This window comes from Staurois parvus, unplaced genomic scaffold (assembly GCF_062004578.1).
Source record: "Staurois parvus isolate SC_StPar_1 unplaced genomic scaffold, SC_StPar_1.0 ptg000694l, whole genome shotgun sequence".
NCBI classification, from domain to species: Eukaryota; Metazoa; Chordata; class Amphibia; order Anura; family Ranidae; genus Staurois; species Staurois parvus.
Window position 1 is genome coordinate 4110231 of NW_028318490.1, and position 26975 is coordinate 4137205.

Here is a 26975-nt window from a genome sequence, read left to right on the forward strand (position 1 = left end):
CCATCCTCCTATGTTCAGCTCTCCGCTGATGGCTCCTGCTGGGATGCGAAGTCTAGACTGTGGCTCTCGGTGAGAACAGGAGGCCTCCCAGCGCTATACCACTTCGCTCTCATACACGTCGAGCCCTGATCATCCTACTCACATAGGGTTAACCCTGAAACCAGGGAACACCCCCCCTATTTATTAGCTGCAGCTGTGTAGAAGAAGGTGGAGCCAGCATTGGACACACCCCATTCAGTCACTAGCCGGCCCCCTGTTACAGCTGGAGGATCATGTGCGCCAGTGTGTGTACCTGAGATGTATGTACTGATCCTCTGATCAGAGACTGCTGACTGGCCATGGTCCTGGACTAAAGTCATTACTTCCCATTCTAGGGGGAGCCAACACTTCACTGCTACATGGAATACTGTCAAGTGTGTATATATGTACTATATGGTCATGTGTGTGGACAGGCTGTGATACAGTTGTGCAGAGTAACGATACCATCATCCCCTCACCATTTCCTGTGTATGAGGAGAGGGGGACTCAGCAGAGAAATTAAGAATTCATAGAAGAGGTCCATAGGCCACACAGAGAGAATGCCGGACGGTGCTGCACCCAGGTGCCCCTAGGTTGCAGTGTGCCCTAGGTGGCTGCCTAGGTTGCCTAGTGGAAGCACCGTCCCTGCACCTATCTTTCCCATCTGCTAAGCTGTGCTTTTGGCGTGACACTTTTATTGGCAGTCTATATTGGCAGGCCAATAGTGTGGATAAGGGGGTTGGGTGGGTGGGGCACTGTACTGGATCAAAGAAATTGGGTTGATTTTTATATGCAAGATCCCCTTGGATTTGAAGCACCTGGCGTTCAGAAATAGAAAATACACCTGGCAGTCATCCATTTTAACCCCACTTTAACTAGCAATTGTGTGGTCATGCAACACTGTACCCAAATTAAATGCATATTTTTTTCACACATATAGAGTTTTCTTTTGGTGGTATTTTATCACCACTGGCTTTTTTTTATACAAACAAAAAAAAGGACTGAAAATTTAAATAAAACAATATTTTTTTACTTTCTGCTATAAAACATATTAATTAATTTCTTCATAATTTTTTTTCAAATCAAAAATATTATTTATTAATGTTTAAGGCGTATTTATTACAAAATGCAGTACCATATATAACACATTATGGAAGAATCCACCATTAACAAAAACAACAAAAGTACTGAAAGATCATTTCCAGTGTTACCAGTTGTCCAATGAACAAATAAGTACAACAAGATTGTGGTATTATTATGCAGTAAAGGCACATGCAGAACCCCACACACACAGAGCAGTAGATGTTCCCCTCCGGCAGTGTACCAGCTGATAGATCTCACTACATGATAATTGTGGTGAACAACACAGCAGGCAGAGCACATCATGAAATGATAATTACAACAGCCTATGCATTATCAAATCCAATGGGGCTAAACCCGGAGTAGCCAATCATGCTTCCCAGAGCTTTTCAAATTTACCTGGGCACCCACGATGTTGGTAAATTAAACAATCATATTGTTTAATCCTCCAATCCTCCATAGGGAGAGTTTCTGATTTCCAACGCAAAAGAATAGCCTTGCGTGCCTGGGACAGGGCCTTGGAAAGGGCTTCTAGTATAAATGTATCTTGGATAACATTATCTAAAATACCTAAAAGACATTGTTTAGGGTCTAGAAGTAGGTTAGTTTGAAACACTAAATTAAGAGTGTTGACCACTTCCTCCCAGTATCGATGAAGTTTCAGGCACCACCATAGCATGTAAATAAGATCCTCCTGGTCCCGCTTACATCTGCCACAAAGAGGGTCCTGGTACACCATACACATACATACACATACACAATCATACACATTTTAGCTGGTGTATAATGGCGGTAAATTATACCTGGATTTGAATGTATCAAATAATATGAGTTGACCACTGTTGAATATATGTTTCAAATGAGTTATTCCATAGGATTTCCACTTAGAGGCATATTGTAGCTTGGCCAGTTCTGTTAATGCTGCATTATTCCATATGGGACTATATGCGGTGTGACCTGTAACCTGCTGCAGCTGCTTGACCTTGACCCAAATTGTATATATTAGTCGATAGGTAGGGAAGGATTTATTTGGTTTACAAAAAGATTGAGCCAGAGCGGTAATGAGACAGAGGCCATACAATAACATTACTTGTAGCGTAGAATCATTAGCCGTGGTGCCTCCTTCCGCCATACCTTTACGCAGATGTTGCACCTGGCTAGCTAGATAATACAACCAGGGATTTGGCAAAGCTATCCCCCCTCTATCCTTATGATGCTGTAATTGTTCTATCTGTATCCACGGTGGGTGCCATGGCGAATTGTGAAGAAAATACAGCAATTGGGGCATAAATTTCATTTTTTTAAGGTTATCTCTACCTGCCAAAGACAACCAGAACTTAGACCATATCTTTACCCTGTCTTTAAAGCGAGATTTAATCGACAGTAGTCTAGAAAATTTGAACTAATGAGAATTTAAAGGAGGATGTTATTATAACTGGACAAAAAGTAGACATTGCTGGGTCCGTGACCCCATCAAGTGGCAGCAGGGCCGACTTAGACCAGTTAATTATTAGCCCAGAATATTTTCCAATTGAGAAATTATATGCATGGTTGTTCATAAGAATGAGCCTGTATCACCAAAGCAATACGTTGTCTGCATATAACAATATTTTCTCGTGGATGTTACCATATCGAAAACCCACCACTTCCTCACTAGCCCAGATTCACTCCGCCAGAGGTTCAATCGCCAAAGCAAACAATAGAGGAGAGAGGGGCATCCCTGTCAGGTACCCCTAGCTAGCTTAAAAGTTAGGGAAGTTGCTCCGCCTTGTCTGATAGCTGCACAGGGAGAATGATATAAAAGCTTTATCCAGGTTATAACACGCTCGCCGAATCTATATTTCTCTAGAATCCTCAACAAATAGTCCCATTCTATACTATCAAATGCCTTAGTTGCATTAAGTGACAACCGTGCTCTGGAACCCATGTTGTCAGCCAGCGTTTGCATATCAATAAATTGACAGCAGAAGATGTCTGTGGCATAAAATCTGCCTGATCAGGGTTCACTATTGTGGTGATGATTTTATTTAATCTAAGTGCTAATACTTTGGCTAGGATCTTCACATCCAACTATAGCAAAGAGATAGGTATATAGGAATATGGATCACTGGCCACCTTGTCTGGCTTCAGCAGCAGTACCACTGTGGCCCTAGTCATGGAGGCTGGTAGAATGTGTCTGTCATAGGCTGCATGAAGCACCGCTAATAGTCGTGGCAACATGGAATCAGCATATATCTTGTAGACCTCCATCAGGAGACCATCATCCCCTGGGCTTTATTATTTGGGAATAGACTGGTCACCCTGGCAAGCTCCTCTATTGCAATAGGTGAGTCCAGGTGTACTTTTTGGGCAGAAGAGATTGTAGATAAAGGGGTATCCTGAACATATTAATTCAGGGCCTCAAACGTGGAAGGAGATTTTGATGAGTAGGTCCGTATAACAGTGAATTAGCTCCTCCATAATAGTGGAGGGAGTATTCACCAATCTACCCATTGAGGAAATCAACGACCCAATTGGTTGTACTGAGTACTGAGTCTGAATTAATTTGGCTAACAAGCGGCCAGTCTGCTCACCTTCTTCATAGAATGTTTGCTTAGCAAAGAAACTCCTCCTCTCTGCCTGCAAACTGGTCAGGTGAAGAAGCACCTCCTGTGCTGATAATCATGCCTGTTTGTTAGACTCAGTTGGGTTATCTATATATGTACACTTCAATAGTTATGCCTGCTGGGTAACCTGGGCCTCGTGCATCCTCGTCTTAGCTTTAATTGTAGATATTTCTAACACTCCCCTAAGGAATGCCTTAAATGTATCCCAAGCAAGTAAAGGGTCAACTTGAAGATCATTATGATGGAAGAAATCATTGATCTGTTGCGCTACTGTGTCATGGGAAGGGATCAAATTCAACCAAAAAGCATTTAATTTCCACGGAGCCCAAGGGAGAGCTGACCCGGATTTAATATGTAATTTGACCACTAATGGTGAGTGATCGGATACACTTCTAGGGCTATAGGTAATCATTATAATTAGAAAAACTGCTAATGAATTTCCAACACATATGTCTATGCAAGAAAGTGTGTTATTGGTTTTGGAGAAGCAGAAGAACTGACGGGAAGTGGGGTAACGCATACGCCAGCAATCCACCCAATCTACCTCAGACAAGAAATGACCAAAGACAGTCCCTCTAGCCCAGGAACCTGCTGCAGTCAGGGGAGGGGGGGGACTTATCTAAAGTGGGATCCGGATACCCATTAAAGTCGCCCAGCACAAACAATGGCACAGTAGGCTTATCAAGCAAAAACTCTACCAATTGTCTCAAGATATTAGCTGAAAAGGGTAGAGGTATATAAACAACTGCTAAAACACAGGTAACAGAGTATATCGTACACAACAGGAATACAAATCTGCCCTCGGGGTCAGTTTCACACACCAGCACCCAGTAAGGTATGTCTTTATGGATCAATACACACACCCCACGTAAATAGGCGGTGTGGGTGGAGTGATACACCCACCCCACCGAGGAAAACCGTGCCATAGACAAAGTGCCCCTGGTGAGTTGAGTCTCCTGTAGGCCACAGATAGCAGGCTGATGTTTACATAGTACTGTAGATACCATCATCTTTTTCAGTGGGTCATTGAGGCCTCTGATTTTCCATGAGATCACAGGAATGTCTTCCATAAATTGAGTAGAGATAGTAATGTTAGGATATCACTAGGAAAGGAGAAGCTCAGTATCAAAGGTTCCACTGCCCCCTTAAAACAGTCAGAAAGACCACGCTCTATATTGCACTCACAAAAAAACAAGGTAGTTAAGATGGCCAACACTGGAAAAAAGGTTTGAAGGTTCATTCTGAACAGTGGCATAACGGTGCCTAACAAAACAAATCCACAAAACATTTGGTGAACTGGGTGTTCACTTACCCACTGGGCCAAATTGCTGACACCCAGGTGCGAATGGATTGAATAGCATATTGTTAACTGCCATTTAAACACTAGTGTGATTATTCAAATCTTACATCAAACGTGAGTGGAGCTCGGTATTGCGTCAGTCTACAAAAATAACTTCCCGGTGAGGAATGAACAAGGCATATCAGGCATCCCGGCTTATCAAAGAAGGTATGGCGGCAAGAGTCAATCATCTGGATTGCGTGGACGATGTCGCTGTTGAGCTTCATGCATGTCCACCCAATCTGAGGCTGCGACAGCAGAATCAAGAAAGTGCGACTGATTATTGGCAATGATTTTCAGGCGAACAGGGTACAACATCGCATATGTCAGTTGCAGGGTTCGGAGGTGACCTTTAACCTCAAGAAATTTAGCTCTCTTACGCTGCACCTCCGCCGAGAAGTCAGGGTAAAAGGAAACTTTAGCCCCATTGAATTGATTGCTGTAGCGCTCCCTAGCCAGCAGTAGTATGATCTCTCTATCTTTGTAATTGAGAAGACGAGCCAAAACAGGTCTGGGCGGTTGTCCAGCAGGCAACGGGCGAGTAGGGGTACGATGTGCCCATCCAGGTTTTGATGAATTGTGTGGGGTTACTTCCCTCAGTGCGTTCTGGAAGGCCTACAATATGTACATTATTACATCGTAGACGGTTTTCATCATCCATTCTGACATTGTTAGTCTTAGTTAATTGTGCCATAGAGCGGGGATCAGAGAGCAATGGGGGAAGTTTATCTTCCAGGCCACTTATGCGACTCTTCGAAGCTATGGTCCTTTCTCTTATTGTTTGGATGCCATGTTTGAGAAGTCCGTGCTGGCCGATTCTTCCTGACTTTTACGGGTCATCATTGTAGGTAAAAGCTCACCCCAAGTATGTAGAGGTGCCCCAGGTCAGGGCCGCTCTGCAAAAATAGCAGGAGCCACAAAAATCTCTCCAGTATGGATAAGTGATAGGATCAGAAGCGGGAGCTCTGTGAAGCACAGCCACTCACATGCCCTGCTTGGCCACGCCCCAATTTCTTCATAAATTTAGGCCAAAATGTATTCTGCTACATGTCTTTGGTAAAATAATAAATTCCAATAAGCCTATATTAATTGGTTTGCATGAACATTACAGCATCTACAAACGATGAGATTTATATTGGAAGTTTAATGTATTTTTTTATACTAGTAATGGCGGTGATCACCTACATATAGTGGGACTGTGATAGTGTGGCAGGCAATCTGACACTTTGTGGGAACTGGCTAACTGACACTGACATCACCAGTGACACTAATACAGTGACCAGTGCTAATAATATAAACTGTCACTGTACTATTGAAACTGGCTGGGATTTAACATTCAGGGGTTAACATTTAGGGGTGATTAAAAGGGTTAACTGTGTGTCTATCAATGTGTAAAGTGTGCTGCTTTCACTAGTGGATGTGACTAATTTTACTCCCTGCTTTGCAAGGAGAAAAAAACAGCCACGTTGCTACACTGGTAGAGAGCCCTGTGTATATTTTACTTTTTTTTTTTGTATAATTTCTTTATTTAGCAAAGGTTATATGAAATACAGAGAATAATAGTACAGTATTAGTACAATATCATGTGAAAAAGATTCATAATAACTTCCAAAGTAATAAACACATAATAAAGCATCAGAAAACATTTTGATACTGCAGTGTAGCAATGAACATTCCCTGAGACTGATATTACAAAAGTGAATTCCAGTGGAGAACATTATTATGAGAAGTAGCATATGCTGTAGCATATGGTAAGCTCATTATCCAGTTATTGCATAAAACTAAATAGAGCAATGCTGCAGGGAACTAAAAACAAAGAGGAGGGGGAACACTAGACCACGAGTCGCAAAATAAAAACATGGTGGTCTAAAAGGTAAGGGAATAATTGTCCCTAGAGAGTCAGAGAAGCAGTTGGGATGGATAGGGAGAGCATGAGGGGGTTAGGTAGAGTGCAGAAAAGGATTGAGCGGAAACAAAGTCGGAGAGATAGAAAAAGAGAAAAAGCGGATGATTAAGACAGGACCAGGGTGAAATAGTAAGGGAAAGAAAAAGGGTCACATGGACACCCCTCTCTTGAGAGGGGTCTTAGAAGATGTAATGAATCCCAAAGGGGTGGACAGCTCATTGAGATAGGCATCAGTGTGCACAAAAAAGTTCCAGGGAATCCAAGTTTTGTTGAACAACTCCTCCATGTTGTGCGAGGTGATTGTAAGGTCTTCCATGACCTGGAGTTTGTTAATTTTAGCAAACCAGAGAGCTTTTGTTGGAGGAACCCTACATTTCTTCTGTCATTCACTCGCCAATCAGCGGGCCCCAGTCTTAAATCATTGGCTGGGACCCATTGATAGGTTTGTGCTGTAGCAAATGACAGCACAGCTGGAACGGCGGGCATACATGTGCACACGCACCCTCTACCTGGAAATGCCAGATCTCATACATGTATGTGATCTGATGCAGAAGAGCCGCTACCCCACAGTATAAATACATGGAGCAGTTGGCAAGTAGTTACAAAGTGAATCCTGCAGCTACTCTCTATACAATTTATTACGTACTATATAACATTTCAACAGAAAGCATTGAGGTACTGGAGGTTCCTGCTATGTGCTGCCAGAAGCACTTTCCCCTACTTTAAGTTTGCTTTACAAACAAAGGTCACCATACAAATACTAGCACTAAATAAACAGTAATGTGAAATCTATATAATTAATACACTCTGCTCTGCATTATTATTCTACGCACATCATAGTGAATAAGCTCTGGTATGTAAGACATTTGAATAAGAAACACCTTTGTATTTTCGAGTACTCAAGGGGAGATCTATTAGTCCTCATGCACACTGAACGTTTTTACAGCTGCTGTTTTTGGCTTTTGGAATTTTTTTTTCACAGCCAGTAAACTCCCCAGCATCCACACATAGGCTGTAATCAGGGCTTTTTGGTTGGGGCATTTTTTGGCTGGAAAAAAAACCCAGAACTAGTTGGTTTCTAGAGGAGTTTTTTAACTGTAAAAACATTCTAATGCTGAAAAACATGGAAAATGCGGCAAAACACAGTAAAACATGGCAAACAGGTCTTTTTGTGACTTTTTTTGAGCAAAAAAAAATGTTTGGTAAAAAAACACTAAGAAACACAAACGTGGAAAAACACGGCTAACCGCTAATGCAAAAATGCTAAAAACCGCTGAAAAACTCGCATTTTTAGCGTGACTTTACACAGCTAATGCTACCGCATTATTAAAACACCCAGTGTGCATGCAGCCTTATAGGCAAGTTGTTTAGAGTATTATGATCTATAGATGGTGCTTTTTATCAGAGGATGGTTGTCTCTAATTCACATGTCAATTTGCAGGAGATAGTGCTGGTAAGGAGCACACGTGGTACAAACCGTTGGTCTGGTTCTGGATTTTGCTCGGTCTTGCCTACTTTGCTTCCATCTTGACAATGATTGGGAACTGGCTGAGAGTTTTGTCCAGAAAAACACGGGCAGAGGTAAATATATTATATTTTATCTATAAAAGTGTTTTGGGAATCCATGTATTTGTAATAAAAGCAAATATGCACATGTTTATCTGTACAATAGGAGCCAAAGAAGCAATGCTCTTGACATTGTGCGGTTGATTTACTAAATCTGGAGAGTACAAAATCTGGTGCAGCTCTGCATAGAAACCAATCAGCTTCCAGTTTTTTTTTGTCAAAGCTTAATTGAACAAGATAACATTAAAAGCTGATTGGCTACCATGCACAGCTGCACCAGATTCTGCAGTCTCCAGTTTTAGTAAATCAACCCGTATGCACGTCTAGTAGTCCTTCAATTTATTTAAAGTGGTTCTAAAGCCTCAAGCTTTTTACCTTTATGCATTCTATGCATGAAGATAAAAAACCTTCTGTATGCAGCAGCCCCCCTAATACTCACCTAAGCCCCCTCTTGATCCAGCCATGTGTACTGGAGTCTTGGCTATTCCAGGAACCCCTCTCCTCATTGTCTGAGACAGAAGCAGAAGCAATTGGCTCCCACTGCTGTTAATCACAGCCAGTGAGCTAATGAGAAGAGAGAGCGGGAGTGCCCAAGCCATGTCTCCATGTATGAATGGATACATGGAGCAGATGGTATCCTCATAGAAAGCTGCTTGCTGTGGGAGCACCCAACAGGAGGGAGGGGCCAAGAGCGCCGGAGGGGAACCTGAGAAGAGGAGGATCCGGGCTGCTCTGTGCAAAACCACTGCACACAGCAGGTAAGCATAGACATGTTTTTTTAATTTTTTTTAAAATAGGCCTTTAGGATGACTTTAAAGTAGGCTGTTTCAATAAAGTAAGAAGAAAATGCATGAACCCACAGCAACTAATAAGACTTCAACATTTTGGAATCTGATTTCAGTTAACTTTAAATCTAACTGGTTTTCCTGTGAGATGATGCACTTTTCAATTTCTTGCTGTGGTTTACTGAATAATCCCATTACTTTTGTTTAAAATGCTAATAATTAAAAAAGAGTATTAAAGGAGATCTTCACCTTCTTTAGGTACTTTACATATTTTTTCCTCCAACCCCCTTCTTGTTACCCAATCAGAGATTAAATTTGTTCTTCTTTAACTCCTTGGTGCTGAGAGTATGCATATATGCAGCCTCTCGGTGGATTGGCCTTAACACCAAGAGGCCATATATAAGCGTACCAAAATGTAAACAAAGCCATGACAAGAGCATGCGCCTTGTCTGCTCCCAGCACAGTTACCGGAGCCAATCACGGCAGTCACATGATCATAAACCCCGCACTGCCTCTCAGCATCAGAAACTCCTTAAAGACCAGGGAGGCGCCAGCGTCAAGGGGTTAATACATTTTCAGTTGGACATGCCCAGCACATCATGGTTTCTTTCCCAAGCAATAGTGATGTCTCCCTCCTTCCTGAAGTATCCTGGGATACTTGCATCACCCACCCCAGGAGGCTTCCGGGCAATTTCCAGCACATTTTGCATGCAGTCTCAGGCACACTGCGCTTGTGCAGTGGTGCATCTCCAGGGGTTTGGGTGCTAGTACCTGGTAGAGACACCCAGCAGAGGACTGGCAGGCTTCACCAGACAACACTGGATTTGCTGGGCATGTGAGTATACTTTTTGAGGACAGCCAGTGGACAGGTATCCAGGAAGTCTATGGTGGACTTTCTAGATATGCACAGTATTTGCATAGTATGTACAGTATTTCAAATTGCTTGTTTTAATGAACTAAAAGATAAACAAGGTGGATGAATGAGCCTCTCATTGATGGTGACTTCACAGAATATGATGCTGATCATTAGAGTACAGCAACTGTAATTTTAGAGCTAATGATATGTTATAAGGAGGGTGGGTAGGGACCAGAGGAAATTCACCGTATAGTCATTTGTGAGCTATGTCCTGCTTTTTTGTTCCATTTTATGAGGTTTTTGGTGATTTTGAAAGTTTAGTTATAATTTCATCCACTAGGCCTATGATACATGTTAATTTTATCACCAGACTTCCATAAGAAACACTTTTTTATCTTTAGTGCAGTCTTATATTTTACACACTAAGCAATATATATCACAAATGATTTCCCAGCAACACTTACCAGCCAGTCTGCAAAACAACCAATTTAGCCCTGTCTAACAGTTTGCATTGAAAACATTTTAAAAATGGATAGGTTAAGGACAGGTGTGCCTGGAGGAGCTCATCCCTCCTTAAAGATGCAGGGACGCACATGATGCCCAGCTATACCAAAATGACAGCAAAGGCATCCAGTGCATCCCTGCATCCAAATTAGCCAACTACACAAAAAATGGCAACCGTCCCAACCTATACCCAGCCTTAGCAGTAAGTTGCACATGGAAGGGCAATGCACATAGCAAACAGACAAAAGATTTCCTAGCAACACTTACCAGCCAGCCTGCAAAACAACACATTTGGCCCTGTGTAACAGGGCCAAAGGTACAGGGATGCATGCAACACCCAGCTATAGCAAAATTACAGCAAAGGCATCCTTTAAGGAGGGATGGGCTCCTCAAGGCACACCTGCCCTTTACCTATCCATTGATATATGTGCTCTTACTATGGAGACTCTGTAAATTTTAGAGTAAGGTCCACAGTATACAGAGGACCCTTGACGCGGGACTGTGGCTTACGCGTGTATTTGCAAATAGGTGCAAACAAAACCCTCTGTTTTTAACGCCAACTGTTAGACAGGGACAAATTGGTTGTTTTACAGGCTGGCTGGTAAGTGTTGCTGGGAAATCTTTTGTCTGTTTGTGATGGCATTGCCCTTCCATGTGCACCTTATTGCTAAGGCTGGTTATAGGTTGGGATGGCTGCCATTTTTTGTGCTGTAAGCAATATATAGTATGAGCAAGACCTAAGAAGTCAATATGCCCTGCTGACAATTTATTCATAGTTCCCTCACTCAGTCTGCATACAATACCAATACGATATTAATGGAACTTTAAAGAGGATCTGTCCCTTCTCTACTCTATCCAAAACCTTGGTTGTAACTCCATTTTATCACTCTCTCATTCTCTCTGCAGATTTGTTATCCACCCTTTTGTCTATGACCATACTGCTTTTTAAGTGTAGCACCCTCCTATTCAGGTGCTAGAATAGATAAATTATGTTTAGGCCCATTGTAGTCAATGGGGTTAATTTGTTCTGTTAGGAAAATGTAGATATGCTCACTGTACCAAGTGAGTCTGGGAGGCTGGAATTCTGTTTGGGGTTTACAGTTAAGTGTTAGCGTAGGTAAATTTAGTTTAGCTCACTGTAACCAGTGGAGCTGGATTTGATTAATTTGGTCTGGTCTGTGTTCCAGGGGCTGAATGATTGTTTCATTCTCCCTCTTTACCTGGAGGAGCTCTGGGAAACAGAGGTGTGCATATTAATCAGCAGCTTAATAATTATGTAGACCCAGCCAATCTCTAGAATGGTCAGCCTAGAGAATACTTTGGTGCAGGGAGCAGCCTGGTCATCTTCTTCTTGCCAAGGGGAGACCATCTCCTGGGGGCTCGTCTACCTTTCAGGCAATCCTGCCATGTGCCTGTTGAGTGAAGACGCCATCCTGGAGGCTGGAAGGCCTGAAGTTGCTGTTTGCACTGGGAGAAGCTGCCTGCAGGATATTGGTGGGAGACAACTAGTTATCCAGATTCATTCTGTACAGGCTGGGAGAGATACTAGAGGCTAGAGTGCTACCATCCGTCTTATGTGTTAGAAAGTCAGCCGTGTGTTTGCTAATATGTTTTTCCTGAAGAGCTGTTGTTTGGACAGTTCCCTGAGCAAGATTCAACCTTCTCAATACTGCTTTGCAGAACCTGTCCGCTTTTTGCTACACAGAGACAGTGTTCTAAGTTCCAAGAATTCTATTTTTCAAGAAGCAAGTTCAGTGTCCTCAAAGTTTTGTTATAGCAAAATATTGGAACATCCTACTTACCCCAATCACCATCCCAGTTCAACCATAAAATAATAAAAAAAAAAAAAACCAACAACACCCTAAACTGTTTCTTGAGCCGAGAGAGAGAACTTGCATGTGTGCCTGGCTGGGGGCAATAGTGGGGAAAGACCTTGGGACCTACAAACTGCTGGCCTCTATGGCCTCTTTGGGGTTCCCACAGTATGCTTATTGGAAAAATTAATCTGGCAATCAGAATTATTTTTACTGACTTCACTAGAGTACAGGAAACAGGGAGAATTTGAGGAAATCCAGTCCAAGAACATACATAAGTAAATCCTTCCAAAAAGAGAAAAGCTCCTACATAATGCCATATTTTGTATTACAGGACTGTAAGTAAATGATCCACCCAGAGTTTGTTTGGAAAAATATGAAATAATGCAATTGTTAACTTTCTGACCTTCTGAAAAAGATAGTTGATTAGCTGTTTTGTTAGGATAAGAGGAGTTCGGGGGAGCACTGGACCCTGGTTTAAAAAGTAATCCTCAGGATCTGAGAGTAGTCCTCAAAGTCAAACAGGAAAGGCATCTCTCTGGGTGCCCTATGTCTACATGGGCCTGCAGAATGCCAACAAGAAAAAAGTGCAAAGAAGTGCAAAGAAGAGAGCGCCACACTATTTCCACATAAGTCTTCTCTATTTAACATGAAAAAGATTTTGGTTTTAGATATACTTTAAAGCAATTCTAAAGGTTCATTTTTTGTGTAAAATAACAGACATGTCTATACTTACCTGATGTGTTCAGTGATTTTGCACAGAGTAGCCTGGATCCTCCTCTTCTTGGGTCCCCCGCAGGCTCTCCTGACTCCTACTGTCTGTTGGGTGTCCCCACTGCAAGCAGCTTGCTATGGGGGAACCTGCTGCTCTGTGTGTCCATTCACACATGGAGCCGCTGCTTGGCCCCGCCCCTCTCTCCACATTGGCTAATTGGCTGTGATTGACGCAGTGGGAGCCAATGTCTCCCGCTTGTTTTCTCAGCCAATGATGAGGAGGCAGAGACCCAGAAAAGCCGAGGCTGTCATTCACATCGCTGGATCGCGATGAGGCTCAAGTAAGTATTGAGGGGGCTGGGGGAGCTGCTACACACAGAAGGTTTTAAACCTTTATGCATGAAGGTAAAAAACCTCGAGCCTTCAGAACTACTTTAAGTTAATCTTAATTAATTTAGGTCAATGGTTTGTGTAAATTGTTTTCTAGCTGTATTACAAAAGCAGAAGTATGTTATGATACAGGTATTCTGTGCTGTGTATACTGAGTGCATAATAATATGGAAATATGCAAGTACAGTACGTTGTTTTTCATTGTTCACAAAAAGAAAGTGAAGACTCATAGACAATCACCTTTACCTTTTCTTTCAGATGGGTGGACTAACAGCCCATGCAGCAAACTGGACAGCAAATATGACTGCTGATATTAAACTTCCCCACCGTGGAATAAGTCTTAACTTTCAAGAACGAATGCTTCGGCAGAAAGGGACTATACGAGAACCAGGACAAGAGCAGGATGAAGAAATGGATGTGGATGGAGAGGAGGAGTACGAGAGAGAAGAAGAAGAGGAAAATGAAGAACCACAAACACTTCCAACATCTACCCCCATCATTCCACAAACACCCCCACTTACTCCTGCACTGAGAACAGAGGATGCTGGGAGACGAGCCATGGAGTGGGGTCAAAATTTGGCTTTCATTGATGAATCATCTGACAGTCAGAGTGAGAAGGGGAAAGAGGAAGGAGCAAAAGGGGATCAAATTGGAGACAAAGGAAAAGTGAAAATCAAGAAAAGGAAGAGGTTGGGTGGACGAAGCATTTCTGCCCCACGGAATCGAGATAAAGGGGAAAGTGGTTAGGGGAAATTAACCTTATTCCTAAAGTTCTGCTTTAAAAAGTTCCAGTACTACCAAAGTGCCACTCTCTTCCCTATACTGCACTACCATAGTCCCCATGAAATAATGATAATATATTGCAGGTATATAAACTGAAGTTCTTGAGAATGTTTTTCACAGTTTTTGGCCTCATGCCTGTTGTTCATCTACAAACTGATTTTTGCCTTCAGCCAGATTATTTTGATATTTTACTGGCTATTTTGAAAACAAAATATTCAATTTTCTATGTCCATCCACACATATCCAGGAATAAGTATAGGCTGCATCAATGTCAGAATCCCCTGTACCACTACGTATTAAGATTAAAGCCCAACTTTACTTTCCCAGTGTATCAAAACAAGTCATGAAAATTCTTACAGTTCATTCTCTTTAGAAAGCAGCCACAACCTGAGTAGAAAAGACTGTTCCCAGACAGCTACACTGCAGAAAAGACCCTTTATCTGTATGAGGAAAAAGTGGGCTCTCTGAAGAGGTCCAACATACCCCTAGAAAACAGAGCTAAAACTCCCCAATCACTAGGGAGCATGAGCTTTGTTGATTGCAGAGCTATAACGCTGACTTAGTAGGGTTGTCAGACCTCTACAGAGACCTTTGCCACTGCAGAAATAGCAAGGGTCTTTTCTATAGCTTGCTGGCATGGGGCAGGATTCTTTTTTTTTTCTAAAGCTCTTCCTGTTTTCAAAAGAAAATTAACTATAAACCTTTGCACATTTTTATTTGATGCACCTATAATGTATTTAGCAGATTTAAGATGAAAGTTAATTTGGGATTTAAAGTGCCATTTCAAACAATTTTTAAATTTGTTTTGGAGTTTTGAAATGTTACAACATATTTCAGGTTTATATTATTCTCTGTGCCCCCATTAAAGTAAACCTCTCATAGGGAAATAAGGAGCTGCCATTGCTGGCCTCCTTCTAAAAACATAACTGGACTGTCTGTCATTTTGACCCAGGAACAAGAATGCAAATCAGGAAAGACTGGGAAAATCAGAAATATTTATCTGCATATGTGATCTGGGTCAGTGAGTTAAAGTACTGAATCATGAAGTTCGATAAGACCACTGTGAAATTAATATTTTTAGGAGGAAAGGCCAACATTGGCAGCCAGAAAGTTTCTCACTGAGTTTCTTTTTCAATGCAGAAGCATGTTATGTGCCCCCTGGAATGTAAAAAAATGCATACATACATATTTTCAATAGTTTTCAGGACTTTCCAGTTAGATCATGAGTCCTTCCTCTTCTCCTCCAGTGGTGAGTGATCCTGAATGTTGCTTACACAATGAGGTGTGGACCCTACTTAGGGCAGTAGTACTCTGTGCCCAGGCAGCATTATGGGCTCAGAGGAATTGGTTGAATGATGCTGGCTGTCATTCAACTTTGAAGACTGAAGACATCAAGTGGGGGGAAAGAAGTAATATGGAGGACAATCCTGGATCAAATCCCAACTCCTGGAACACTGAACTACAAGGGTAACTGCTTGTTATTATTAGGGGTGCTGGAAAAAGGAGAAATACCTTATTCACACTCCAGCATGGTCCTTGTAGCTTCCAATGTAAGCCTCTCACAGCCTTGGTCACTTGCTCACCCCCTCCATGTACAATGCAAGGTGAATAGCCTTGCATTATACGTGATGTACGAGGGACTGCCCACACCCTGGAGTATCAGGAAGAACTGAAGAGCAGAGCATTGGAGCCTGCTGCAGTGGAGAATTGGGTAGGTAATAATTCCTGTTTCGAAACCTTCTAGACATAACAAGCATTTAAGCTGTGCAATGCAGAGGGGCCCCACTACAAAACTAGAGTTTTCTAATTCTTGCAGTTTGGCTTTAAGGCAGAACATATTTTTTAAACTTTTATTGTGCATTTTTTGGTTGCTTTAACCTCAAGTTTCAGAGCATTTTTTTTACATTTCTACTCGATTCCACACATATAGAGGGTTATTTAGTAAAATGGAAGAATGCAAAATCTGGTGCAGTGCTTCACAGAAACCAATCAGCTTTCAGGTTTTATTGCTAAAGCTTCATTGAACAAGCTGAATTTAGAAGCTGATTGGCTACCATGCACAACTGCACCAGATTCTGAGTGCACCAGTTTTAGTAAATCTCCCTCTAGATCTTTTAAGGTTTGTTGTTTACCCTAACATATTACATTTTGGGGGGGTTTTGGGACAGGTACAGTAAGTCTTTAATTTAGTAACACATTTAGACAGGAATATTTTTTTCCTTGGTATTTATTGGGACTAATTAGGAAAAACATTTTAAAAATGAATTTTCCTTTCATTTTTTCCAAGGCAATGCTTATACAATTTGGACACCCCCTTATATTTGCTGAAAAATATATTCAACAAAGTCTGCTGATTAAATTTATATCAAATTAGTGCAACTTTTATCCAGTGTAGTGGAATGGTAAAGTTCAAAGTGAACGCATGTGTTTTTTTTTAAGCATGTGGGGGAAAAAAGGTTTGCATAAATTATTAGCATAACATTAAGATACGATTAAGTTTGGTTAATGAGGACACAAATTACCAATACAGCAACTTTTTCTCAGATTTGTGAACAGTAAAAATTTCAATGACATTGCGTTCACTTATGTGAGTGATCTACTGCTGTAGGTAGAGGACAGCTCAAGCCTCAGCACTGACAGGAATTGTGGGGACATCACTTGTGACATTACTATACTCCCGATATAAACACTATGCAAAAGCATTTGGCTTCTACGGAATATTCCTATGAAGAAATCTGTGAGAGCATTAGAAGCCTAAGAGTTGATCTTTTTAACTCCTGAGCTTAATAATGCATGCCAGTTATCACTGACAGCTAGCATTTCCAGCTGAAACCCTCTCCAGGACCTGAAGGGCCTGCTGATTTCTGGTGCCCTTTTAAAAAAAAACTGGAACAAACAGACGATTTTCCAGTGCTGTTTTAAAATGTTATTGGTGAAACAAGTGGTTAAGGAGATTTCTCCTTGCCCTGTTACCAGGACCTTAAGTGAAGGCAAACTTCACAAAAAGGACACAAGCAGCAATAAACACCTGATACTACACTTTGTTGAAGAGATTTCCTCTCCAATCCTCCCACAACCACCTGTCACCAAAGCAGAATAAGAGACAAAATCTCCCCAATGGGGGGAACAGACAATAATGAAAATATGGCAAAAGTTCTAACCCTTCTCCACTCTATTGACAGTAATATTAAAGGTTTTAGCTAGGGTGCTGCTCAATGCACTATGAAAATGCATCTTAAAACACATGACAATACCTAACAAGTGCAAAGTGCCAACCTTTTTGTGAGAAACAGATTCGGACTCTACTACAGTACTTAAATATATGAGGGGCATTCAAGTCAAACCAGTACTTTTTCATTTATATAATAAAAGAACAAATTTCAAGGAGTGGAAACTGAATTTATTTTTCAACATACTCCCCTGCTATATTTATACACTTATCCCAGTGTTTAACTAGTGCCTGGAAAGCTTCGGCATAGAAAGATTTGTCTGTACGCTTGAACCATCCTAGGACAGCCTGCTTTACTTTGTCATCATTGTGTTCACTGTTCCCACAGAAAGATTTGTCTCCTGTGCAATTTCACGACAGGTTGTGCATCAATTATCCAGGATCAGGTGTTCAATGCACTGAATGTTCACAGGAAAGAGTGCTGTGGGCTGGGAACCACCACAGCCAGGATCGTCACTGATGGATGTACAGCCATCTTTGAAACGTTTACACCATTCAAATGTCTTACAGCTGCTGAATGTCTCATCACCATATTGTGCTTGAAGTCTTCTGTAGATATCCATGGGTTTTACGCCTTAGTTCACAAGAAACGTTATCACTACAAGCTGTTCCATGCACTAACGCTGTTGTCTGCCATCTTTATTATTGGTCTCAGGACTGGCCCGTGACATATGCGCCGCCCATGAGTAATAGGACATACTTGCCACTTACTACTGCGTGTAGTACCGCCATGCTAGCATTCCTTTTTATATCTGTAAAAAGAAAAGTTTGACTTGAACGCCCCTCGTATTATAAATACAATTGTTACAGTATCAGTCTTAGGTCTAATCTATGAATTGCAGGTGCACGAGCTTTTCACAGGAACACTGACATCCAGCACTTACTCACCAATTATCACCATATCAGCAGGGGTTAATTCATAGGTAGACTCATGAGCTCATGTTTTTTTATACTTTCTCTGCAGTCATCTGATTGGCTGAAGCTATTGCCTATAGGTGGGGAGGTGAATGTGATTAATAAATGGTCTGCAATAAAGAGGTTTAATGAGTTGTCTGTGCGGCTACAGATTAAATGCTGTTTGTTTTATGTGCTGCCAAGACTGAACCAGTACTCTACAGTTTCTATCTTCATTGCTACAGAGCATGCCCCACTCTCCATTATGTTTCTCTGAGATTCATAATAATGCATGGCATCTTTCCAGATATTGTTTCCCTAGCCTGTCCTTACATCTTTTCTCATCACTGGATCAATTTGTGAACTTTTATACTCTCCACCTGTCCTTAAATACCCTAATCTCACAAAGCTTAAAGAGACATTCCCATAACACAAAAGGGCTTTGAAAATGCAAGCTGTTATTCATTTCTGCATTTAACCTGTCTAGTTTTCAATGTAAGTTATTATTATGGTTTTTTGAATATATTTCTGTGTCTCCCTTGTGCACCATTAATTTACATATAGATGATTATACAATATAAAATGGTTTTACTTCTAAAGACAAAGAGAACTAACATGGCTTAAAACAATTTCCAGCACGAATAAATATCAAATACTTACTTCTGACTGATAGGTGAAAAAAAACAAAGCAGCTCTTATAATATGCTTCCCTTTTCAGTAATGTAGAGACCAACCCTAAACAAGCTACTGATTGCATTAGTACCTCCTAATTTATCGAGGGTTAAACAGTTCCATAGTTGTCCCAGAGTGCTTACCAACCCACCAGTGGTGACCAATAGATCGACTTCCACACTGTTGATCATTTGTTTGCAGAGAATTTATTCAGCAATGTTTGAGGGAGAGAGGGCTGGAGCACAGGACAATCCTAAACGTACAGCAGACTCCAGAAGTTAGGCCAACAAGTGAAAAAACGTTCAGCCTTCATAAAACCTTTAAGCTGCTCTAGCATTCTGTGAGTTTAAGCTCCTGGTTGTAGAGTAGGTGAGGTAGTAATACATTCTCAGGTAGGACAGTTTACTTCTGGTGAGGTCCCAGATATCCCAGTCAAAGTTCTTCAGTGGTATTCCTTGTCTAGGCACTGTTCCATTCCCCCTGGAAAGACCACATTCAGTAGATCAGTTTAAGAATAGACCCTAGACTCTGGCCTAGTCTCCTGAGCAATGGTTGCCCTCCCTAGGCAAGAGGAGACATGGAAAAAAATATATTTATATACTCTCTCAGTCTGTAACACTGGCATAAAACTCATAGTGGTTGGCCTGTGGGAACATAAATATTCATAATCCAACATTATTAGATCCCTGTGCTCTTATGCTCTAAGTGATTGCAGATCTATCAATTTCAGTTTAGGCTGATTACAGCCTAGCAACATTACATTAAAATAGTCACTTCTGCTTAGAGCAGGGTGACTACAGTAAGATCCAAAACTTTTGAGTTGGCCTGCAAGATCAGTGACAGTTGGATCCTGGTATTACAGCTCAGCTAAAAAACAAAGAGTGTTAGTGCCATTTTATCTCTCTAAGTGCACCATGCTAATATAAACTAAGTTTTGTTTTGTGCACAGGGCAGGGTGTGATAGATAAGGTACTGCCCAGGCTGTAAGACAAAAGTATCAGAAGCATAGCTCCAATTTCATTTTTTTCTGAAAAATATTAATGTTAGAGATGTCATCCTTGGATACTCATACAAGATCCATTATATATACAGATATGTAGCGCTGAAAAAAGGAAATATTAAAGTGACTGGTGCGAGCGCTTTATAGCGCTATAGGTGATAATGAGTATAACGTGAATCATCCAGTGATGATGTATCAACAAGTGAAAATAAACAAATATAATAAATATAAAATGATTTGTTGAATAATTGACATAAAACAGCAAAATAAATAAAGTCCAAAATTCAGGTGATCCGTGTCGGTGAAATCTGTGACTGGAACTGACAATGTGATTGCACTCACCAGAAGCGCAAAATTAAAGCGCATGTGTGTATATTTTATCCCTTTGTGGTCATCTGGGTATAAGATTCACATTATACTCATTATCACCTATAGCGCTATAAAGCGCTCGCACCAGTCACTTTAATATTTCCTTTTTTCAGTGCTGCATATCTGTATATATATTTATTTAGAGGGTAAGAGGTTTCACCTTTATGCAAGCAGCTAGAAAACCAAGCGCTCACTTGTAATTTTTTTAAATACAAGATCCATTGGTGGGAAAAGGGGTGTACAACTCAACAGAAAATTAAGAAATAAACAGGTACTGTATGTCCAATGGTCTGCAACCACGGTGGGCTAAAACTCAAAATTTTTTAGTTTACTTACATATAACTGATAAAAAGTGGTAACCATACAAGAAATCTTAGTAAGCTTAATGTGCTAAAAAAAACCATCCATGTTAGCACTCTACACTTCCTTGTCTTTCTACAGCAAACAATACAAACAAGGTTGGATTTTAGTTTTGTGTCCTTAGGTTATTTTCTCATGCAATATTTTTTATTGAGAAAATGTTGGAAGATTACAAAGATCAAGCAGAAGCACTGGTCATACAGGTAGAAATGTATAAAACATAGTAAAAAAAAAAAAAGAAAAGAAAGGTTCTTTTAACTTGTTATCAAAGCGTGTCTGAAGAATAATGACAACTGTATGTACAATAAGTACAGTATATGGAAGTTAAACATAGCATGGCCAGTCCAAATGCTTAGTGACACCATTTGCAACAAACATCTCTTGATAGCAAAGGGAGGATGTTCAAAGGAAAGGCATAGAAGAGAAAAAAAGTAAAGAACAGAAGAGATAAGAGGAAGAATCAAAAAGGAAAGAAAACGATAGAGCTAGGAAACTCTTTGAGACATCAAAGTCATTACTGGAGAAGGAGTTAACTGAATATGCATATATTTAGTCCAAGGTTCCCATGTCTTCTCATATTGTTGTACTTTGCCATTGATCTTACTGGCAATCTGTTCTTGAACCATAATCCAAGAAGTCATATAATTCACTCTCCTCAAGAAGACCAAGGGTCCCTGTCATGCTCTTGCTATCGAGATTTTAGCAACAAGAAGAATAAACGTGATCAGTTGGTGAGAGCTATGAGAGATCACAGGAACAGGTTTGAAATACCAGTAACTCGAGCAAAGAAAAGACCCTATTCCAGAACCCTCCCAACTTTGGGAAATCCCACCAAATATGGAGCATTGTGCCCTACATAGTACACCCTCTAAAGCAATACAGTGAGGCATTAAAGTGGTAGTAAATGTAAAAAAAACCAAAACTGCAAGGTAAAGGCATAATGTGCTATGGATAAACAGAATGGTTGGCCACACAAACAGCGATGTGGTGGATGAAATCCTTTATTGGAATCCTTTACATGCAATATGATAAAAACATGACAGCTCCAAGAATGAGCAGAGGAGCAGTAGACATGTTTCACAAGAACACGTGCTTAGTCATTACATGGCATGCATTGCATACTAGCACATTATGAAAGACTCACCTGAGAACAAAGCCCTCCAGTGGCGTGCTGTCATTGCAGCAGAGGCTTCCATCTTCACCTGGTCTTCCTCCTGGGTTCCCAGGCTACAGCCCCTTGACTGGATTGGCTTCTATAAGACTTTCAAGATACCCTGGAGGGAGGATCGAAGGAGTGGGCACCAAGAGTTTAAAATCTTTAGAAAGATCCCTATTCCATTCTGTCATACAGTCAGGTCCATAAATATTGGGACATCGATACAATTCTAACATTTTTGGCTCTATACACCACCACAATGGATTTGAAATGAAACAAACAAGATGTGTTTTAACTGCAGACTGTCAGATTTAATTTGAGGGTATTTACATCCAAATCAGGTGAACGGTGTAGGAATTACAACAGTTTGCATATGTGCCTCCCACTTGTTAAGGGACCAAAAGTAATGGGACAGAATAATAATCATAAATCAAACTTTCACTTTTTAATACTTGGTTGCAAATCCTTTGCAGTGAATTACAGCCTGAAGTCTGGAACGCATAGACATCACCAGACGCTGGGTTTCATCCCTGGTGATGCTCTGCCAGGCCTCTACTGCAACTGTCTTCAGTTCCTGCTTGTTCTTGGGGCATGTTCCATTCAGTTTTGTCTTCAGCAAGTGAAATGCATGCTCAATCAGATTCAGGTCAGGTGACTGACTTGGCCATTGCATAACATTCCACTTCTTTCCCTTAAAAAACTCTTTGGTTGCTTTTGCAGTATGCTTTGGGTCATTGTCCATCTGCACTGTGAAGCGGCGTCCAATGAGTTGTGAAGCATTTGGCTGAATATGAGCAGATAATATTGCCCGAAACGCTTCAGAATTCATCCTGCTGCTTTTGTCAGCAGTCACATCATCAATAAATACAAGAGAACCAGTTCCATTGGCAGCCATACATGCCCACGCCATGACACTACCACCACCATGCTTCACTCATGAGGTGGTATGCTTAGGATCATGAGCAGTTCCTTTCCTTCTCCATATTCTTCTCTTCCCATCACTCTGGTACAAGTTGATCTTGGTCTCATCTGTCCATAGGATGTTGTTCCAGAACTGTGAAGGCTTTTTTAGATGTCGTTTGGCAAACTCTAATCTGGCCTTCCTGTTTTTGAGGCTCACCAATGGTTTACATCTTGTGGTGAACCCTCTGTATTCACTCTGGTGAAGTCTTCTCTTGATTGTTGACTTTGACACACATACACCTACCTCCTGGAGAGTGTTCTTGATCTGGCCAACTGTTGTGAAGGGTGTTTTCTTCACCAGAGAAAGAATTCTTTGGTCATCCACCACAGTTGTTTTCCGTGGTCTTCTGGGTCTTTTGGTGTTGCTGAGCTCACCGGTGCGTTCCTTCTTTTTAAGAATGTTCCAAACAGTTGTTTTGGCCATGCCTAATGTTTTTGCTATCTCTCTGATGGGTTTGTTTTGTTTTTTCAGCGTAATGTTGGCTTGGTTCACTGATAGTGACAGCTTTTTGGATCTCATCTTGAGAGTTGACAGCAACAGATTCCAAATGCAAATAGCACACTTGAAATGAACTCTGTACCTTTTATCTGCTCATTGTAATTGGGATAATGAGAGAATAACACACACCTGGCCATGGAACAGCTGAGAAGCCAATTGTCCCATTACTTTTGGTCCCTTAACAAGGCACATATGCAAACTGTTGTAATTCCTACACCGTTCACCTGATTTGGATGTAAATACCCACAAATTAAAGCTGACAGTCTGCAGTTAAAGCACATCTTGTTCGTTTCATTTCAAATCCATTGTGGTGGTGTATAGAGCCAAAAATGTTAGAATTGTGTTGATGTCCCAATATTTATGGACCTGACTGTATATAGTAACCTGTGGAACATGGTGAGTAGGAGCCCATAAATCATACAGATAACTTCACTTAAACTCTGATCATTAACACACCACATTTCATAGTCTGTCAAAGAGGGAGATTCCAGTGAGTTTGAGCATTGAGGTGTAAAAAATAGGATATTTAGTAAAAACGAAAAGTCTAGGATTGGGGCATCCCAAGATTTGTAAAGCAATGTTGTATGGTGAAAGGTCCCTTGCAATCGAATAAATGATCAATGTGTTAGACGCCTTTATTTATCCACCTTCAAAAGCCTTTTGCATTCACATCTGGAGGGAATTTTGGGTTGTTGAATATATGAGCAAGTGGGGGGAAGTCTGAGACAAGTGAAGTATGAGTCTGTAGGTGGTCCCACAAAGTGAGCAAGTTTGACAGCGTTGGGGCCGTAATTGGAGGTCTGTCTTTAGGGGATCTCCACATCAAATAATTTACTGTGTAAGGATGTATAGCCTGTTGCTCTATATATACCCAGTCCTTGGGGTAAATAGGGTTTTTTCGCTAATTTATGGCCTTTCTTAACCCAGATGGAATGAAGGACTTTCACTTGGAAATGCATTAGCTCAGCTTGCCATAGCAATACTGGCAAGGATTAGAAGAGATAGAAAAACTTAGGCAATATGGTCATTGTAACTGCATATATTCTGCTGATCCAAGACAGATCGACCAACTGGAAAGATGTTCCCTGGACTACCAAGGATCTTAAATTAAACTTCACGGGGGTCCAGTTGGTAAAATATTCACACACATCGCAGCCCCCTTTTACATCAGTCTCCCCTATACATCACTATCCTCAGCACCCCCCCCCCCCCTCACACCACAACTCTCCTTAACATCACAGCTCCCTCTTTACATCACAGACCCCATTCACTTCACAGTCCCCTCATTAAAGCAGTCCAACAGTGTCCTTGGTTCCCCTTCACATCATAATGCTCCTTTACACATCACAGTGCCCCCTTTACACATCACAATACCCCTTCTACACATCACAGTGCCCTTTCTACACATCACAGTGTTCTCTCTTCACATCACAATGCCCCTTTGCAATTCACAGTGCCCCCTTTACACAACACAGTGCTCTCTTTACATATAGCATGCCCCCTTTACACATCACAGTACCCCCTTTCAACTTCACAATGCCCCTTTACACATAACAGTGCCCCCTTTACACAGTGCCCCCTTTACAAATCACAGTACCCCCTTTACACATCACAGTGCCTCTTTTACAAATTACAGTGCCCCATTTACACAGTGCCCACTTTGCACAGTGCCCCCTTTACACATTACAGTGCCCCTTGCAGTCATAGCCCCCTCTCCTCCTTTACATCACAGCCCCCTTTCATCATTCAGCCTCCCCTGCATAGTCCCACCAGAGCAAAGGCACATCACAGCTGGGTGTTCTCTCTCTCTGGTCTCCCACCTGGCTGCCACTATCATCCTCACAGCGGGTGGGAGGTGCTGCATATCGTAGCAAAGGTGGGAGCTGCCCAATTTATTAAAATAGTAAGCAGATGATAACCAGCTTGTTAATATGGAAAGAATCCTGTCCTCTTTCCCGATATGCAACACCTCTTGCCCCCGTGAGAGGATGATCGCAGTGGCTGGGTGGGAGATCAAAGAGAGACAACACCCACGGCCACGGTCCAGACAAGACTGTCGCTCGGTCCAGGTCTGAACCACTGTCCACAATTTAGTGAACCTTGCTCTTGTCATTTATATAAGAGAGGGTAGTTAACTGAATATAAACGTGATTGCGAGGAGGGGAGATGGACTCCCAAGTATGGCATCACCCAGTCAGTTAGTTTCTTTGTAGCATTGTAGAGTATGTATATAAATGGGTTCCCAGGGGGCAGTGTGGTAAACTTCCCAAATGTAGCTTGTGACATTCAGATCACTCAAGCTATTAGAATGTTTGTAAACTTTAAGAAGCTGTTGTGTTCTTCTCATTCTAAATGAGTCCTGCTGTATAAAAGGACATAAAAATGCATTTTATGGTGTACACATTTTCCTTTATTACTGCACAGTGCTACTGGCAACTATAGTGCTAGTCTATAAACCTGTTATAAAAGGCAGATCTGTGTTTTACAACAGCCTTAGCAGTTTCAATAATGAAAGCTTGAGAAACAAGTTCTAAAAAAAAAGTGCCCTATCAGGTTTCATCTTATATTCTATGAAAAATAAAAACAAAAAACTGGTTACTATGGTCCAGTTCTCCACTTTTGAGAATACCCTTCTTGTTTTAGTTTTTTTTTTTCAAACGTGCTTCAGTGGTCACATAATTATTGTTATGGGAGATAATGATGCCATATCTACCCTTTTACATCCATGAAGCACTAAATAATAAGTGAAATACTGTGGAAGTAAATCAGGTGGTCCCAGAATTTTCAGAGGGCTTTACAAAACAACCACTTTACAAAACACCCCGTACTTATACCATTTAGAAATGTGTTTTACTCTTTTCAGAAAACTGCCATACTACAAAATTAAGGGAAACTAGCAAACGTGTGCTCGATTATAAAAGGTTAAAGCCCAACTCCAGGCTCTAACCCCCACCCCCTAAACAAACTTTGGGCATCTTTGGATCTCCTCTTAGCTTTGGTTAGTCCTCAATGATGCAGAGAGCAGTGATAAAGCTTTGATGTCAGTGCTTCTCTCCGCATTAACATACTGTGAGTGCAAGGTGCTGAGGTGAAAACCCATTGGGGGTGAGTCCATGATGCCCTGCACACACAGTATGATTTCAGTCACTTAATTCCTATAGACTGAGGGCATCTTTTTAATTTTACAACTACATTTAAAAAAAATAGCTCAGGATTAGGATAACTAATTTAAGTGGAATGGTTCTGGCCTCATTCCTAAAATTATATGCATTATTGCTTATTTAGTTCACATTTTGGCTGGACACTAATTACTTGGTCATCAGTAAGTTGATTGTGAGGGCAATTGAGTGTAAGCAAACAAATCAATGGGCCACATAACGCACCAAAGCCTGGACCTAGGCTGAGTCATTATTGGCAAAATTTGCTTGGGTAATGTCAGGAGGTCTTCCACAGTTTCTTCTTTCAAGACATG

General features: G+C 41.2%; 1 protein-coding gene across 2 annotated transcripts in view; it reads left to right on the top strand.

Annotated features, from left to right (window-relative positions):
* KCNK4 (potassium two pore domain channel subfamily K member 4) overlaps window positions 1-18625 on the top strand; it is a 52475-nt gene extending 33850 nt beyond the window's left edge. For both annotated transcript variants that reach the window (XM_089652833.1, XM_089652831.1), the window contains exons 6-7: window positions 8391-8530; window positions 13837-18625. In XM_089652833.1, the coding sequence (XP_089508959.1) occupies window positions 8391-8530; window positions 13837-14325 (629 nt within the window). In that variant the 3' untranslated portion in view covers window positions 14326-18625. The remainder of the gene's footprint in view (window positions 1-8390; window positions 8531-13836) is intronic.
* Window positions 18626-26975: the final 8350 nt, after the last annotated feature.